General features: G+C 42.3%; 1 protein-coding gene across 8 annotated transcripts in view; it reads right to left on the reverse strand.

Moving 5' to 3' along the window:
- LOC117544273 (lisH domain-containing protein ARMC9) overlaps positions 1 to 16,631 on the reverse strand; it is a 48,116-nt gene that overhangs the window by 28,334 nt on the left and 3,151 nt on the right. For 6 of the 8 annotated variants that reach the window (XR_004568667.1, XR_004568666.1, XR_004568669.1 and 3 more), the window contains exons 7-21: positions 16,593 to 16,617; positions 15,980 to 16,137; positions 15,543 to 15,641; positions 14,580 to 14,615; positions 12,961 to 12,995; positions 12,764 to 12,875; positions 12,439 to 12,531; positions 11,784 to 11,874; positions 11,002 to 11,125; positions 10,487 to 10,626; positions 9,411 to 9,487; positions 8,679 to 8,753; positions 7,626 to 7,716; positions 7,274 to 7,323; positions 6,223 to 6,321 (exon numbers count right to left, since the gene is read on the reverse strand). Coding sequence is in view for 4 of the 8 variants with exons in the window: in XM_034213187.1 (XP_034069078.1) it covers positions 6,223 to 6,321; positions 7,274 to 7,323; positions 7,626 to 7,716; positions 8,679 to 8,753; positions 9,411 to 9,487; positions 10,487 to 10,626; positions 11,002 to 11,125; positions 11,784 to 11,874; positions 12,439 to 12,531; positions 12,764 to 12,875; positions 12,961 to 12,995; positions 14,580 to 14,615; positions 15,543 to 15,641; positions 15,980 to 16,137; positions 16,593 to 16,617 (1,305 nt within the window). In the remaining 4 variants the exon portion in view is untranslated. The remainder of the gene's footprint in view (positions 1 to 6,222; positions 6,322 to 7,273; positions 7,324 to 7,625; positions 7,717 to 8,678; positions 8,754 to 9,410; positions 9,488 to 10,486; positions 10,627 to 11,001; positions 11,126 to 11,783; positions 11,875 to 12,438; positions 12,532 to 12,763; positions 12,876 to 12,960; positions 12,996 to 14,579; positions 14,616 to 15,542; positions 15,642 to 15,979; positions 16,138 to 16,592; positions 16,618 to 16,631) is intronic. The other 2 variants (XM_034213188.1, XM_034213189.1) reach the window with 2 other exon arrangements.

The raw sequence follows: 16,631 nt of genomic DNA on the forward strand, positions 1-16,631 counted from the left end.
AGATCAGATCAGCTGCTGCTGACGGAGAACACGCAGCTCTGCATGATCACAGCTCCGTCCGCTGTGACGGACCGGTGAGCAAAGCAAAATACACTGAGAGTTAGACCCAGGGCCGCCCCTCCCTACAGGCCAATCACGCAGGCTGCATGGGGCCCCGCCTTGCGCAGGGGGCCCCGCCCAGAGGGCCTCAGCTGCTGTGCGCAGTTCTCCGCTCAGTTCTCCGCGCACCCCCCGCGAGAGTGAGAGTGAGAGGTGAGAAGGGAAGCACGTCTGTAACCCGACACCGTTGCAATGAATCGAGATCTGACCAATCACGGCTTTGATACGGCCACTAGTGCAGGTGAAGAGATGTCGGTGAAAAGACAGTTTCAGTCCGGCACAAGCAAGAGGGGAAAAAAACAATACATGAAGAAACTAGAGCATCACCCGAAGGTGGGCTATTGTATGAGTCAAATGTACAACTTGCGAATGTTGTATAAGTCAAATTGCCAATTGCCATATTAAAACATCAGCTGCAATTCACGACATGCAGAAGGCAGTCTCTGCATAGCATATTGGCTAATGGAGATGCAGTTATTTCCAGCATTCTTTATTTAACATTCATTCAAGTAAGTTATGCCTTTTTATCTGCTAATGTACAGGAGGAAGAGTGATACACTGTCTGTCTAGTTGGCTTACATAACAGTTCAAGTTTACAGCTTAAAAACGTGGAGCATTTTCCCCCTTTTATTCATTTTTATGTCAATTTGCACATTTCATGGTGATGCTCAGCCTCTCCCCTTAACTCCTAACAGTCATCATCATGTCAACCACAACACAGAGAAATACTGATAGAAATGTGTGTGTAGTTGTTGATACATTGCTGACAGAGGGAACTACATTTGAATACAGATTTAAGAAATATCAGTTTTTGAGCATGTCATAAGCATGTTTTGTCTGGACTATATTACAACTAAATTATAATAAAATAATATAGTATTTATATTATTGAATTGATTATGATTATGATTATTATTATTAGTAGAAGTAGTTTATTTGCATTCATTATATTTTAATCTTTTTGAGGCTAGTATTTGGCAGGAAATGCAGACGTACATGCACATTTACCATTTACCTCACTGTATACAAAAGTAACTGTGTTGATACTAATAATAAACAGGAATTATATTTGCAAAGTAGCCTACTTTGTTTCCAAAAAAATGTGTTTCACTCCTGTCGGTTGGGGGGGGGGGGGCCTCATCTCACAATGTCGCTTGGGGCCCCAAGTTGGCCAGGGGCGGCCCTGGTTAGACCTAACACACTTAGCTAGTTTATCTACTCTGGAACTAGCTAAACTAGTTATACATATATTTATTCTTTACTGTCGGGTCACTTATTACAGGTTCAGCGAGCTGCAGGGTCGGCTCCAGAACAAATCGAATGGGGGGGAAAGCATTTACCAAGGGGGGGCACACACTGCCGTCAACAACCAACACACAAACACCAACGCAACTTCAATTAAAAAAAACATGCTGTAAAGTGTCTTTCACACACATTGCAGGGGTGTAGTGCTATTTTATAGCGCGCCTATGACTTGTGCATACATGCACGGTTGTGGCACGACCACCAAAACAGAAACATATAAGGACATAGGCCACCATATAAAAAGTGTGCAAATGTATTTATTATCCTATCCATGTGAACATGTTTTAGGTGGGGGTGGACCTAACGTCCTCTAGGAGGGTCTGGGGGCATGCTCCCCCGGGAAGATTATTTTTAAAATATTGAAGTTAAATGCATCAATCTGGTGCACTTTGAGAGCAAAATGAAGAGATCTATGGATAGCCTACATCTCTAAGCATCCATATGAAACAGAACTGTACACAAATGTACTTTTTCTTTATGGATATTTTACTAATCACTCCCCTTTTAAACTGTATTCTTGTGTTACTGTCCTATAGTATTTCATACCCGTTTTTCATTTATTCTCTTATTCTTTAATAACTATAATGATCATATAAAGGTATTCCTCGCAAATACTTGTTTACATAAATGGTGAGCAAACCGCGTTTGAGACCCACTGAGATAACCTACACTAAAGTTAACTATCTAAACACTGAGAGTCCTTACCTCACTGAGCTGAGGTTATACGATCCTCTCAGTCTGACAGGAGAGGACTCTCCTCCACCTTGGTGTAGAAACAGCTCTTTATATCCGTTAGCATAGCTAGATAACCAGATGCTAACAACAACATTCCACGTTACCACTCGCGCACTCACAAAATACGCTCGTGCCACACACACACAGAGCCGAGCTTGAATGAAACACAGAGACCCAGAAGTAGGCTACTTGTACTGTAGGCCTACTATATCATATTATTTTCGATGGCTTTACTGTATAATCAGTGTAACAGATGAACAGATCGCCACTGGGCTTTCATCTAAACACACAGCCACGTAATGATAACAAAACAAAGGTCGGGGGTCATTGGTCAAGCAACACACCAATCAGAGAGCAGCAGTGAGCACACCTCAGGCTGTGTTTTATATTTGTATTCTTTATTTCTGATGTATTTCACACAAAAAACCTTTAGTGGAAACGTTTTCACTGATATGATTAAAAAAAAAAAAAAACGGCAAAGTGGCAAGGCTTGCCCACCCTGCTTTGGGGGGGCACAGTGACTCATTTGGGGGGGCATGGCCCGCGAATGACCCCCCATGACGCCGACCCTGGCGAGCTGCACGAGACTGACGGGCTGTGAGGAGAGGGAGAGGAAAAGAGAGCACCCCGTTTATTGTTCCCATTTTATTATCCAGAATTACTGTAAACCTTTGAATAAAGTAGTTAATCTTCTATTAGTAGTTTGTTTAAATATTTGTTTATATTTTATTCATTAACATAAATAAATCTCACGTACCCCCTGCAGTACTCCAACGTACCCCTAGGCGTCCGCGTACCCCCATTTGAGAACCACTGCCGTAGATAATGTAGCTGACCCTCATCCCGGAGCAGCAGAGATCAGCCAGCCCGACAGGCAGGAAGACTCGAGCACACAGCTCGCGCTTCATATATTAAAAAATAACACCATGCGCGTCATGATGGCACATAACAGCTCGCGACCGCAGATTATTTCAGCGATTAGATAAAATGTAAATTATATTTGACGCAACTTTAGTTACATTTCCATGACTTTTCCAAAACTTTGGGAAAAATATTGTTTTCCATAACTTTTCCAGGGCCTGGAATTTTCATTTTGAATTTCCATGACTTTTCCAGGTTTTCAATGACCGTACGAACCCTGTACAGTGTAGATATGGCAATGAAAAACTTCAGTCACAGGCTCCTTCAACAGTGTAACATGAATAGATATAGGACATAAAACAGATAAAACAAAACTCTTGGACAGTCGTTACCACTCTTTTAAAAAGGTAGTTGCACTGTAATGGGTTATTAGGATAACTATAGGTTACTTACATAACCCCAGTTCTCAGAGTAACATGTAGTGAGATGTCTCACTATGGGATGCGCCTCATCGCGGAGCAAACAGAAGCATCAATCTCATTACGCCAATCCTGATTGGCTGGTGATCTTGACGTCAGCGTCAGGGAATCCACCCCCTATAAGTAGCTTGCGCTACGTCGCATGCGTCATTCAAAATAAGCACCTCTTCTCGCTTCACCATAGCAAGGAGGGCCGTCTGGTGAGACATCTCACTACATGTTACTCTGAGAACTGGGGTTACGTAAGTAACCTATAGTTCTCATTCATAACACTCCGTTCGATGTCTCACTATGGGATATTGTAGCTCCCGTATTGCCAGACGAGCTTATCTCGAAATTCACCAAACCAACCAGAACGTAACAGGTAGAGCTCTGACTCAACAAGGTGCCCAGCACTGCTCGGGCCACACTTGGAGCAGAGACGTCTAGCCTGTAAAAGCGGACAAAAGTGAGCGGCGAGGACCAGCTCGCTGCTGCACAAATGTCTTGGATGGAAACACCCTTGAACAAAGCCCAGGATGTAGCCAGACCACGAGTAACGGGACCTGGAGGTCTCCTTGGCCATTTCGGGCCACGGGATGTCTAGTCTGGACGCGGCACGCTGACACACGGCCTGCAGGTCCATGCTCAGACAGGGCGAAGCTGGTGTGCTATCGCCCGGGAGAGCAGCCATCGCTCCCGGCTTTGCAGCCTGAGCCGATGACACGAAGATATCGTCTTCTTGCTCATCCGAATCAGACAGGAGGAACTCAGAGGCACCCTCTTCGTCCTCCATATAATCCAATTCCAGGATATCCTCCGCGGGCGAAACCATGGTGAGGTCCAGCCGGGAGCCCCAGCTTGGTAAAGCGTGGGGCTCCGTTCTCGCGTCTCTTGCCGCCACCGGGTCCCAGCCTGACACGGCGCAGGACTCCGGTTCCGCAGCTGACGCTGTTGATGAGCCCCAGACCGACACAGTGCGGGGCTCAATCTCTGCGGCGGACGCCCCCGCGTCTTGATTGCCAGCCGGAAAATCAGCGGACATGAGGGGGTCCTGTCCCGACAAGCTAGCTTGGCGTGCTAACCGTCGGCGGAGGCTCTTTACGGTGAAGCGGGCACAATGCCCGCACGAGCCGGGGTTGTCAATAGCCTCCTGGGCGTGTTCCAGCCCGAGGCAGGACGAGCAGACCTGGTGTGAGTCTGTGCCTGATATTTTCAATCCGCAGCTGCAGAGCCGAGCCTCCGAGTCCCTGACTCCTCTGGTGTGAGGGAGAGAGGCGTCCATCTTGTTCGCCGCGTGGCGTGGAGAGGACCCGCTCGTAACAGGTACGTAGCCTCGCTACCGTGGTGTCGGTAGTGAGGGAAAGCAAGCTAGCAACACACCTGTTGCTAGCTTGAAAAAATCAAAACCTTACCTTAATTTCCGAGGAAAGAAACGGCGAGGTCGATTGTAATACTAACTGGTGTGTTAGCATTAACAGTCTAGCCGGCGAGCGCCCGTCGACCGAAAGTTAGCTTTGGGTTCAGTCTGTGGACTGTTAAGCTAGCCCGGCTACCATCGAGATGTGCTCTGAAGCGAGAAGAGGTGTTTGAATGACGCATGCGACGTAGCGCAAGCTACTTATAGGGGGTGGATTCCCTGACGCTGCCAGGCTTCTCACCCACACCAAGCCATGGCACCATATCACCCCCACCCTCATCCACCTACATTGGCTGCTGGTCAAGTCCCGGATTCAATACAAAACACTCATCCTCACGTACAAGTCCCTCCATACCCTCGCCCCCCAGTACTTATCGGACCTCCTCCATCCCTACACCCCTTCTCGGAGTCTGCGGTCCTCAGACACGGGCCTGCTCTCCATCCCCCGCTCTCGCCTCCGAACTGTTGGTGACAGGACAGTGTTGCAGCCCCCACCCTCTGGAATGCACTTCCTGCCGAGATCCGTAATGCTGCCTCCCTGGACATCTTCAAATCATCACTAAAAACACACCTGTTCACCCTGGCCTTCGGGCCCTAGCCCTTTTCTGGTCCCCTGGCTTCCTTTATTTATTTCTTTGGTTTGCCCGTTGATTGTCTGTTTGTTTCTTTTGTCCACCATGTACAGCGACCTTGGGTCCCTTGAAAGGCGCTATATAAATATCATTTATTATTATTATTATTAAGATCACCAGCCAATCAGGATTGGCGTAATGAGATTGATGCTTCTGTTTGCTCCGCGATGAGGCGCATCCCATAGTGAGACATCGAACGGAGTGTTATGAATGAGAACTACACAATACTGGTCTGACACAGGGACATTGTGAGCCATTGACATTAATGTATAAAAGCAAGTTTACACCTTTTTTGACATCTCGAGGACTTATGAGGGGTCCATGAGGGGTCAGTTGCTTATTCAGGACAAATGAACATGATGATGACACCCACCTTAAAGCTCTTTTAGGGGATGTGCTGTCTGTGTTTGTAGTTATCAGGTTTTTAGACACTTATATTTGAGACAGCTTCCTTAAAAGTGAGGATCCGCTTGTCTCCTTCATTGTTTAATGCGTGCACACAAGGCAGTTAACACTACCAGCTCCCCTTATGGTATTGTACCTTTAGCTCTTGCACTAGCTGGAAGCTCCAAAGTTAATTCATAACCTTCAGCTGGCTTATCAAATTAATTAAGACACTAGCGGAGTAATTGTGAGTAGTTTAGGTGTCTGCTAATCTAACAGCATGTTGTTGAGGAGTGTAGTGAGTGTGTTGTGTGTGTTTTGCTCTTACTCCGAGGTACTCAGTGGTGAGCAGACTCTCTCCAGACAGTTCCCTTGGCTGTGGCTGGAGAACTTCCTCTATTTCAAGTTCTGTCTCCATTAGATCTTCCTGTCAGAACACAATAACAGCATGCAGTGTCAGTAATGTGGATTTTGTAACAATCAGCATTCAATCAATTTATGAACAGCTGACATCACCTCAATTGGTTCAAGGTTCTTTATTGTCAAACTAACATAGCTACAGAGTAATTATGTCGTTGAAAATCTTAGGTCACAGGCTTCTCCAACAATGCAACACAATAATACAGATAAGCAGACAATATTAAAACAATATTAAAGTATATTATATAGTTTTTTAAAAAAGTGAGAAAAAAAAAGAAAGAAAGTGGAATAGTGCAATACGAGTCTATATACAAGTTCTTCGGCTTCATTTACCTCTATTATATATATATATATATATATCAAATGTACAGGTTTACAGAAGTGTCTCGATTTCTGCGGCTAAGGTTAGTTTGGTGGGGTTGACTATACTTTTTTGTATGTACTTTTTGCAATAACATTTATTCGAGTCTACAAGCTAGGTTGAAAGCGAATACAGTGCTTGGCACCAAGTCACACGGCACCAACAAGAGACCAGTGTTGTCTACATTTGTCGGACTCACTCACACAAGTGGGGAACATACAGTATATCAGTTTAACCTTATAGCCATGGTAAATAGATAGCAGCAACAGAAACACCTCATCTGAGATCAGAGGCAATGGAATAAGGGCAACACTTACGACCACATGCCTTATCTTGATAACCCACTTTCCCACATAATCCAATCTACCAAGATCATCATCACCCCCCCCCCCCCCCCCTAAACACACATGACATCCAATATCTGTGTCACGCTGAAATTGCTATCTACAGGTGTGGGAAAGGTGTCAAATATGAGGTGTTCATTCCGGTCGTGCTTCTTCTCATCTCCATTTTTTTAATCTGTTTTTGTTAATACATTCATATAGTTGGGAAATCATTCGTAGTTGGGTATGTCTCATGGGCTTAGAGGAGGACTTACATCATTATCATCCTCTTCTTCATCATCTGATTCTGGCCCCTCATCATCAGCTGGTTGGAATAAAGCCAAAAACACCAGCATTTAACATAATCAGTAAATGTGCCTATGGAGGCATAGATAGACCCAATGATAACAAATACAAACTAGGGATTTTGATTTAAGCAATTAATCAACTATTCAAAAAATAGATACTTGCTATTCACATTATAAAACACTACCATTTCAAAAACACACTAAATGTCCTGCTATCTAACCAACATTTTACATTACATTGTTGGGTATTTTATCCTTGAATATAAATACCATTCGTAGTAGAGTACATCATTACAACAGTAAACATGACTTCACTAACCTGAGTTTAGCTGTTTAAGGATGAACTTAATCTGTCTGTTGAGGTCTGGGTTCTCCTCTTTGCTGTAGCAGCGGAGGATCTCCTCCACACTCTGCACAGGGGAGGGAAACACAAAACGCACTGGTGTTAGTATATCACTTTATACCTGAAAGACAAAAACAAGGGCTATATTTCTAGTACTGATAGAATCAATAGCAGCGACTTTACTAGCAGTAAGCAGTGTAATAACAACTGGCTGGACGTCAAAAGTGCTGAAGTGGAATATAACATTTTGTAATTGTGTTACTTATAGGGTTAATACACTTTTTCACAAATTATTTTCAATGACCTTTACCTAATTTTCCATGACCAAATAAATTACTCTTTCTCAGCGGTACCACTGAAAATGGTTTATTTTAACATGGAGCAGGAAAATAAGGTCTGCATATGAAACATGTTGTGCCTATCTAAAACAAATCAAATAGTAGGCTTACTCGCTTCTACAGCTACTAATTAAAATCTCTCACCAGCAAAATACCTCGACAGTTAAATGCCATTTTACGTTCCATTACTATACGATACAGTATTTATGATCATTATAGTATTACTATTTTGGCGATTAGATAAAATATAAATTATATTTGATGCAACTTTAGTTACATTTCCATGACTTTTCCAAAACTTTGGGAAAAATATTGTTTTCCATAACTCTTCCAGGGCCTGGAATTAGCATTTAGAATTTCCATGACTTTTCCAGGTTTGTAATGACCGTAAGAACCCTGTACTTATGATCACTGATGTTTAGGCATTTGCTTAAATATTAAATTTGCTTGACAGGATGGACCTAGAGCCATACATACTCTCCTGCGACTCCAAATGTCATTGCAGAAACATTTTCAACCTGAGACACAGATACAAGCCACCCGCTCACCAGTATCTTTGTACAGAGAGTGAGTCATATGACTGAACACCTGTTATTTCCTGTCCAAACACTGGCTGTGTGGTGACATAAAGAGAAAAACACAAACTGCGTCTGTTTCCTCTAAGCAGGTGAAGACATGTGTGCTATCTCACCATCTCTTTGGCTTCCTGTCTCACAGAGGGAATACACAGGATACTGTACAGGGCTCCATTCACATATGGCCGAATCTGGTAGAGCAAATGACACACGCACGCGTACACACACACACGCGTACACACACACACACACACACACATCCTCTGTTTTATTTTCTCTGGCCAAATGGTAAACACGTTTAGAAATGTGCACCAGCTAAGGAACACAGATACAAAGAAGAAACAATCTTTTGCAGTGGATCCAAATACAAGATTAATTTATAGATATAAAAGTATGTCAGTTACAAGACTAAATGAGTTAATGACTTGACGGCCTTTCATAAAATTGAAAGAAGCTTGTGTTGCTTATCTTTTATAGATTTAATTAAAGTAATGGATCATTTCAAGACACTCAAACACTCCGGGAGGCATCATAAATGTAGTTTTAAGGCAAGTCTGCATGTTTCTGTTGGATTACAGATTGAAATTCCAACCGATCAGCTGGTAGTGAAGCTGAATTATGCATCTATGTGAACGCTGTGAATTAGTGCTGTGTGTAGTCCTCTGAGGTGTTTTGATTTAAGTTTTAGTCAAGAGCTGGAATTGTTTTTTCCGAGGGTACGCGCATGTGTTTATTTTGTACGTATTACACATCCATGTTGTTTTACCTCTGTGAATGTGTGTGTGAGCATAACAAACATTGGGCATGCAACATCTGTGTGCCAGTGTGGACGGATGTGTGTGTGTCACCTCGTGGTTCTCGTGTCCAAGGAGGTCGGTTAGAACCTTGAGCACATGCTTGGCGTTCTCCGCACACTTCCTTTTTCCTGTACAAAGACAGACCACACACACACACACACACACACACACACACACACACACACACACACACACACACACACACACACACACACACACACACACACACACACACACACACATACACACACACACACACACACACACACACACACACACACACACACACACACACACACACACACACACACACACACACACTCAATCTAACAGCCCAAAATGGTATCCTACAATGTGACTCATTTGTTTAATTAAGGATAGGGTGACCTTTTACTGATTAATATGATTTTCTCCAAATGTTTTTCCATTAGTTTTATCTCTCTGTTTGTAAGATAATACCAGTCCAGCTTTTTCACTTTGGTATAAACAGCAGGCCCCCGGGCAACTGAGACAAAACTGAAGATAGTGAAACTGAAACTGAAGTAGTGAGAAAGAGGGAGAGTATATCTGTTGATGGTTTATATATAATATATGTGTATTAAGGGGTGTAACATGAACACAGATACACTACAGATATGGTCTAAGAGGAAATAAGTAGAAGAAGCTGTAAAAACTCAAATGTTGTGTTGAACGAAAACTAAAGAAATATTGGCTTTTACTCTGCCTATAATAAAATCATCCAACAGTTAAACATACAAGTTGATTTACAGTGACATCAGTTAGTATTTATAAGATGACATTTCCTCCATATGTTTCTTGGATTCTATTCAAGTAACACAATATATAGTAAAGAGGACCCGCAAGATGTATAGAATAGAATCCTACGGCTCACAGTCCAAGCCCCTACTGACTGAGCCACTGCCGGACGTATACAGTAGTATACCATATATGAAGAGAGAAACGTTGTATTTATGAGTTAAACTCCCATTGAGTATTTTTTTAATCAATTTAACTCTATAAGCAAAGTGTATTGTGAGGAACATTCCCAGCCAAATCTGAACAGTTTGGGGTCTCATGCCATATGAATCTGTGGGTCTGTGCTTCATGTACCTGAGCCTCATCTTTACCTTTTGTTCGCAGACACAGGTTCATGAGCAGAGCAGCAGAGTACTCCAGGGTGTAGTCGCTCAGGCAGTCAGAGTCCTGCAGCTCATCCACCAGCCAGCCAATCAGATCGTCTGCTATCATGGCCGTCTGCTGGCTCCTCCTACCAAGAAGACATAATAAAAAGTTATAGATGTCATACAACATTTGTGTTACTGAGCGGGAAAGGAATTCTGGTTGATATCCAGAAAGCTTGATCCCTGATGTTTCATCATATTTAAAGCAAAACGGCAAGCATGAATTTAATTTTAAATTAAATCAAAAATAGAAGATTTAACTATTTGATTTCAATAATCTGTTGCTTCTTCAGGGTTTTTGTCAAGGTGATATTTGTTTTATATGACACTAGCCCATCTACAAGTCAAAAATAACAACACAATTAGGTGATGATTGGTAATTAATTCGACAAACTGGTATTTCATTTGGTTGATAAACACACCATTCAGTTTTAAAATAGTTTGAAAGAGTAGAGTTTCACCTGAGGCTGAGCTTCTGCAGCGCCACTAGCACGTTCTCTCTCGTTACGGAGTCTTTTTCCTCCATCCTCAGCGCCTCTGTCAGACGTTTCAGCAGAATGGGGATGTGGGAGAGGTAAACCCGACCTATAAGGATTAACACAAAATCAAATTAAGATCAAAATGCAATACAATTATTTATTTTAAGGCCTCACTGGACACTAAAATACACCAGTTTAATCTAAGCTACAAGCAGTGGCTTCAACAGTGAAAGCCAAACATTTCACAATACAGTTTTATTGCAACAGTATGATCTCCTTCACACAGCAAAGCTGACCAGATTCACCATGATGGGTAAACCTGATGCAAACATATTCTTACCATCTCAACCTGTTACTATGAATACATTTAGTTGCATGAGGTTCACAATTTATATATAATGTTTTGTAATTTCCAACTTTTAGAAAATTAAAAAAGCTACTACCAGAGTCCTTCCGACTTAACTTTCCAATACAACTGTTCCTTGTTCTTGCAAATCAATGTTAGCTTATTGATCTTCAATACAAATAATTTGAACTCCACCACTGAGTACATAAAAGAAAGTCATGCGTGTCAGCATAAATCATATCATTCTGAACAACATTGTCCATTTATTTCCAAAGTTGCTGCTGCAGAGGATCATTAGCAGAACTGAATGGAAGTTATTGTAAAAGCTTTTGAAGTCTTCCTTGAAACTAACTCTACAAATGCATCCACTCAGACAATGACTCATGTTCAAAAGAAATAATGATGCTTAGGCACTTACCCTCTGCAAGGGAAGCGAACGCATTGATGAGACGAGCCATGTATTGGCGGACAATCTCGTTCCTGGAGCTCATTAAATGAAGCACAGTTTTCTGTAAAAGACATCAAATGTAGGGTAGTTTAGAATGATAGCTAGTACTTTCACGGTATCATACTTTTGAGCAGGCTCAACAAATGTGGCCAAAATATACAAAATGATTTGGAATTATTTAAAACTGATGCTCATGGGCTGATTCTACATTGTGTTACCTCATTCAAAAATAGATAGGAACCGAACAGACATTTTAATTTTTTTACCAATGTATCAACGATTGATTATTTCTGTTCTTATGTCTGATATCTAAGCTCTTCACCCACTCCACACAAAGTCAAGGCAGGACAGAAACACATGTGTGTAGTCAGCAAAGATGCCAATTCCCCACCTGCCTTAGATTAGAGTCTGGGGATTCATTACACGCTGAGGCCAATGGACAAGAAGTTATCTTATACTTTGGTTCTGGTTGCACTGGAAGGTGCGTTGAGGATAACAAATTCAGAGTCATTTCAGTTCAGATTTACCAGGTGAGAACTGTCATAGTAACTGCTTTGTGTCAAAACTTGCCACATTACAAATATATTAAAACAAATATATTAAAACGTTTACTTTATCATCCCACCTGTTTTGTGCTGTAGCGCTCCAGCAGATCGTTGCTGATGAAGGCCTGAAGCATGGTGTCTCTTTGCTCACCAGGCAGAGAGCGAGTCAGTCTCTGAGAAAAGACGTGAGAAACAGAGCCAGCAATGAAGTCTCAAAGGAGTGAGTGAATATGAGTGACGCTCACAAACTGCTATACTAATGAGCTGCGTCAAAGTAAAATCTTAGTGTGAATGGTAAAAGTTAAGATTTAAAAACCTTTTATTAAATCTCCATACTATACACTTTTAAGTACAGAACACTAGCCTTTCTGTAAAGTGTGATTATGGTAGATTATTATTACTCACCCAGCGCAGCGCCTGAAGCAGCAGAGCCCTGAGCCTGTCGGTGCCTTCAACCAGGTCTTTCTTTAACTTTTCATAGTCCAGTGAGGGCAGCATTGGCACCTCTTTGGGTCTCCTTTAAAAAAAAACACCAAAGTCAGCAAGTTTATTATGTAACTTATAAACTTATAACAGAAAAAACATTCATATTCAAGACTTACTGTGGTGCAATGGAAGCTCGAAGCAACGAGGAGGCCTATAAAAGAGAGGAAGATTAAGAAAGATGTCGGAGAGGAAGAGTATATGTTAGAATTTGACCACATCGTTATTTATTTAAGTGTGGAATACATAACCCATGCGACTGCTCATCTGTTTCATAATTTGGACTAAATGGTCCCCCAACCAACTCAGTGTTATCCATCCAAAACAATGAGAAAAAGTTAGCTACTGTCTAAAAAAGTAATGAGTATTTTTTTGGGACATGCGTACATCATGCTCGAGGTACATGCTGAATCCGCAACTATACAAGAACAGTACCGTTTGGCAACATTGCCCATGCAGTCAGTAACAAGTAGGATCACATAAGTCAGTAATTGTTAAGTTCCACAGAGGGCAGGTTAGTGTGAAACAGCCAGACCTTCACGTGTTACACCCCAGTGTACCTGAACTGTGGCCCTGTTTGTTATTGTTTTTAGAGAAAAGAAAATGGACACCTCTGAACTAAATACTAATATGGCCATTGGGTGTTGGTGAATGTGTGTAGAGGAAGGGTGAGGGATCTAATTATTAGTGGGGGTTTTTTACTATTGAAAGGGAATTCTGAGCCCTGAAATCCAATCTGAAGCCCGGGTGGTTAAGCCTACAGCAGAGCAGTGTAAGGTCAGGGGAGTGATCCGTGTGGTCTGTAGTATCGGGTGGGCTGCCCACATTTTTGCTTTGGTGTGCAGCAGGTAATACGGAAGTGGGGGAAAGCACCAATACCTGGATTCATTCCCAAATTCTTTCTTTGTAAACACTTCAGTTGCCCTGAAAAATGCTGAGGGGCAAGGGGAAAGGTTTCCCTGAGACATTTGACCCTTCCCTTGACCCAAGGTGGCCTGATAAAGAGATGTATATACAAAACATTTTGAACCAGTTCTATTCATTTCTTTCCAACAGGAAAGCCATACACCTATAATGAACGTACACATAGTGGGGTCAAACTACATTATTAGAGGCAGAAGGAAAACTATAACAAGGCATTTCTAAATGTTCCTTATAAATCTTAAAGGCCTCGTGTATTGACACATTTCAGCCAATCATCTACCCAGAGCAAAGACTTGACCTGAATTCTCTGTCGAAGCTGAGTTTAAATAAGAGATAGCATTTCTATCTATTGTTGAAGTTATTGTCAGAGTAGATGGTGCTGCTCCCTGATCTAAACCTGTACCATTGTACCAAATGGTAAGGAGAGTAAACTGAAACTGACAGCATTTACTTTTGAGAGAGAGTTTAGAGGAGGAACAATGACTGCGACCTATGAGAACAAATTCATTTAATGATGAGGGTCCGCCCTGAGAGACGCTCTTGTTTGGCTTAACAAGGGCTCTGACAAAAGAGGCCATTCTTACAGAAAACAAGGCTGAATATCCCTTTAAACTGGGGACAATCTAATAGGAACCAGAGGGAAATGGCACTGCATATAGACAGATGAAATGGAGTATACCTATAGTGAGGGAAGAGGAGGCAGACACAAGGAGAAGGAGGGAAGGAGGAAAGGAGACAAGGCAAGGTGCAAGCAGGATGATAGGTAGGGACCTGAAAGATGGAGGAGGTAAAGATGAAAACATATGAAACTTACATATCCGTCATCATAGGGACTCATAGAGTAATATCCCTTTGAGGACAAAAGTATCACACACACACACACACACACACACACACACACACACACACACACACACACACACACACACACACACACACACACACACACACACACACACACACACACACACACACACACACACACACACACACACACACCACACACACACACACCACACACACCACACACACACACACACACACACACACACACACACACACACCACACACACACACACACACACACACACACACACACACACACACACACACACACACACAGAAAGAAGTGGTTCAGTTTAAAACAGAAAGAAACAAGATTTCACAAACTACAGTTTAACACCACAATGAAGGCCACTGACAGCAAGCGTGATTGTTGAGGTTTTATGATCAGCTGTGTCCTTGACTCACACTTTAACAGATACAAAACCATGGCGACAAAGCCAAGACATAGCTATTTGATGTTTAATATGAATATTTTGTATTTTGTTCAAACTGCTTCATGCAGCTAAACATAATTTTAACCATTATAATCAAAGTAACATTTCAATTGGTTAATAATCTTTGGACTTTGTGAGCTTTTCTACAAGCCTTCCAAGCCTGTGTGTGTTAATGCAACAGCAGGATCCAGGCACCTATTTCCAGGATACTAACTACAGGATTACAAGATGGCTTTAACCAGGCTACACAATGTACAGGATGTAGAGGACGTGTGGACAAGTTAATGCAGATTAACCCTCCTATCCTTTTCAAACACAACGTCATCGTTACCTCTACCTGTGTGACGTACGGCCCCGAGATCACTTTCCTACACTTGTTTAAAAGTTTGAGACGCTTTACATTTTCCATGCTTATACCTGATGTATTGTGTTTTGTTATTCAGCTGTGAAGGAGAATGAGGGTGAAGAGAGGTGTGTGTGTGTGTGCTCTCACTCACAGTGCCAGGTCTGGTGAAGTCAGTGCTCTGCACCACGCTCTGCCTCATCTGGCTGCTGAACAGGCGGACACACACACTCTGCAGGTACTCAGGGGAGATCTGCAAAAACACAGCAGGCCCCTTTAAGATGCTGTACGTGGGTGGAGGGAGGGCAGGGATGCCATTTTGGTGTCCCTGTTTAATAGCCTTGTCTAATAGTGAGGTGCATGTGTGTATTCATTAATATGCATATTCAATTTGTAAAAATGTTTCATATTCAAGTGTTTGCTTATACCACATCAACAACAACAACCTTTTAGTGTCCAGTATTTGTGTGTGCACACCACTAATTGGCTCATTTGTGTCAGTGTGTGTGCCAGTCTATGTAGTTAGTGCCTGTAGCCCGTGTGTTAGAATGTGTGTATGTGTCTGTGTGCTCCACAGTCAAGCAGACCTACCATTTTTCCGCTGACAGTGGCCTCCAACGAGTCGACCAGCTCAGCCGTGATTCCAATCAGGTTGTGGTAGTCGGCCTGCATCTTGTTGAACTTCCGTACGTAGCTATTTATGCGTCTGTCTGATTCCACCAGCTGGAGCTGTAACTGCTGTATGGCCTCTGTGCATTCACACAAACACACAGACAAAGGTTGCCATATAGATACAAATAATAATTAACAGCATTCATATCACATGCAACCTTCTTTGTGTAAATGATGGTTAACACGTTTTGTTTTTTTGTTAATCTTTGGCAAAGCCTCGCATCTCTTATGGCACTTTGAATTGCTGTGGACTGTCAATTACGCACAAGTAATGATGAGTTTTACGACAGAAAGTTCAAATATTATGATGTTTGTGCCAGGGAAAGAGTTTGGAAATCCTTATCTTGAATATTTGACCGCCACTGTTAAATAATAGGCTGTTGTGGTCTAAAGATTTCAAGGTATGGGAAGCTTTTTGTTGTTAATTAAATCATTGAGTGACTGGCGTTGACAAAATAAGTTGTTGTTTAGGCAGTCTGCAGTTAATATTTGTGTTACCACATTGCAAAAGAAGCTAGAGAGGGATATTTACCTTTAGTGCTCCTTCCTCCCTCCTTCTGCATGACGCTTG

This window comes from Gymnodraco acuticeps, unplaced genomic scaffold (assembly GCF_902827175.1).
Source record: "Gymnodraco acuticeps unplaced genomic scaffold, fGymAcu1.1, whole genome shotgun sequence".
In the NCBI taxonomy this organism is placed as follows: domain Eukaryota; kingdom Metazoa; phylum Chordata; class Actinopteri; order Perciformes; family Bathydraconidae; genus Gymnodraco; species Gymnodraco acuticeps.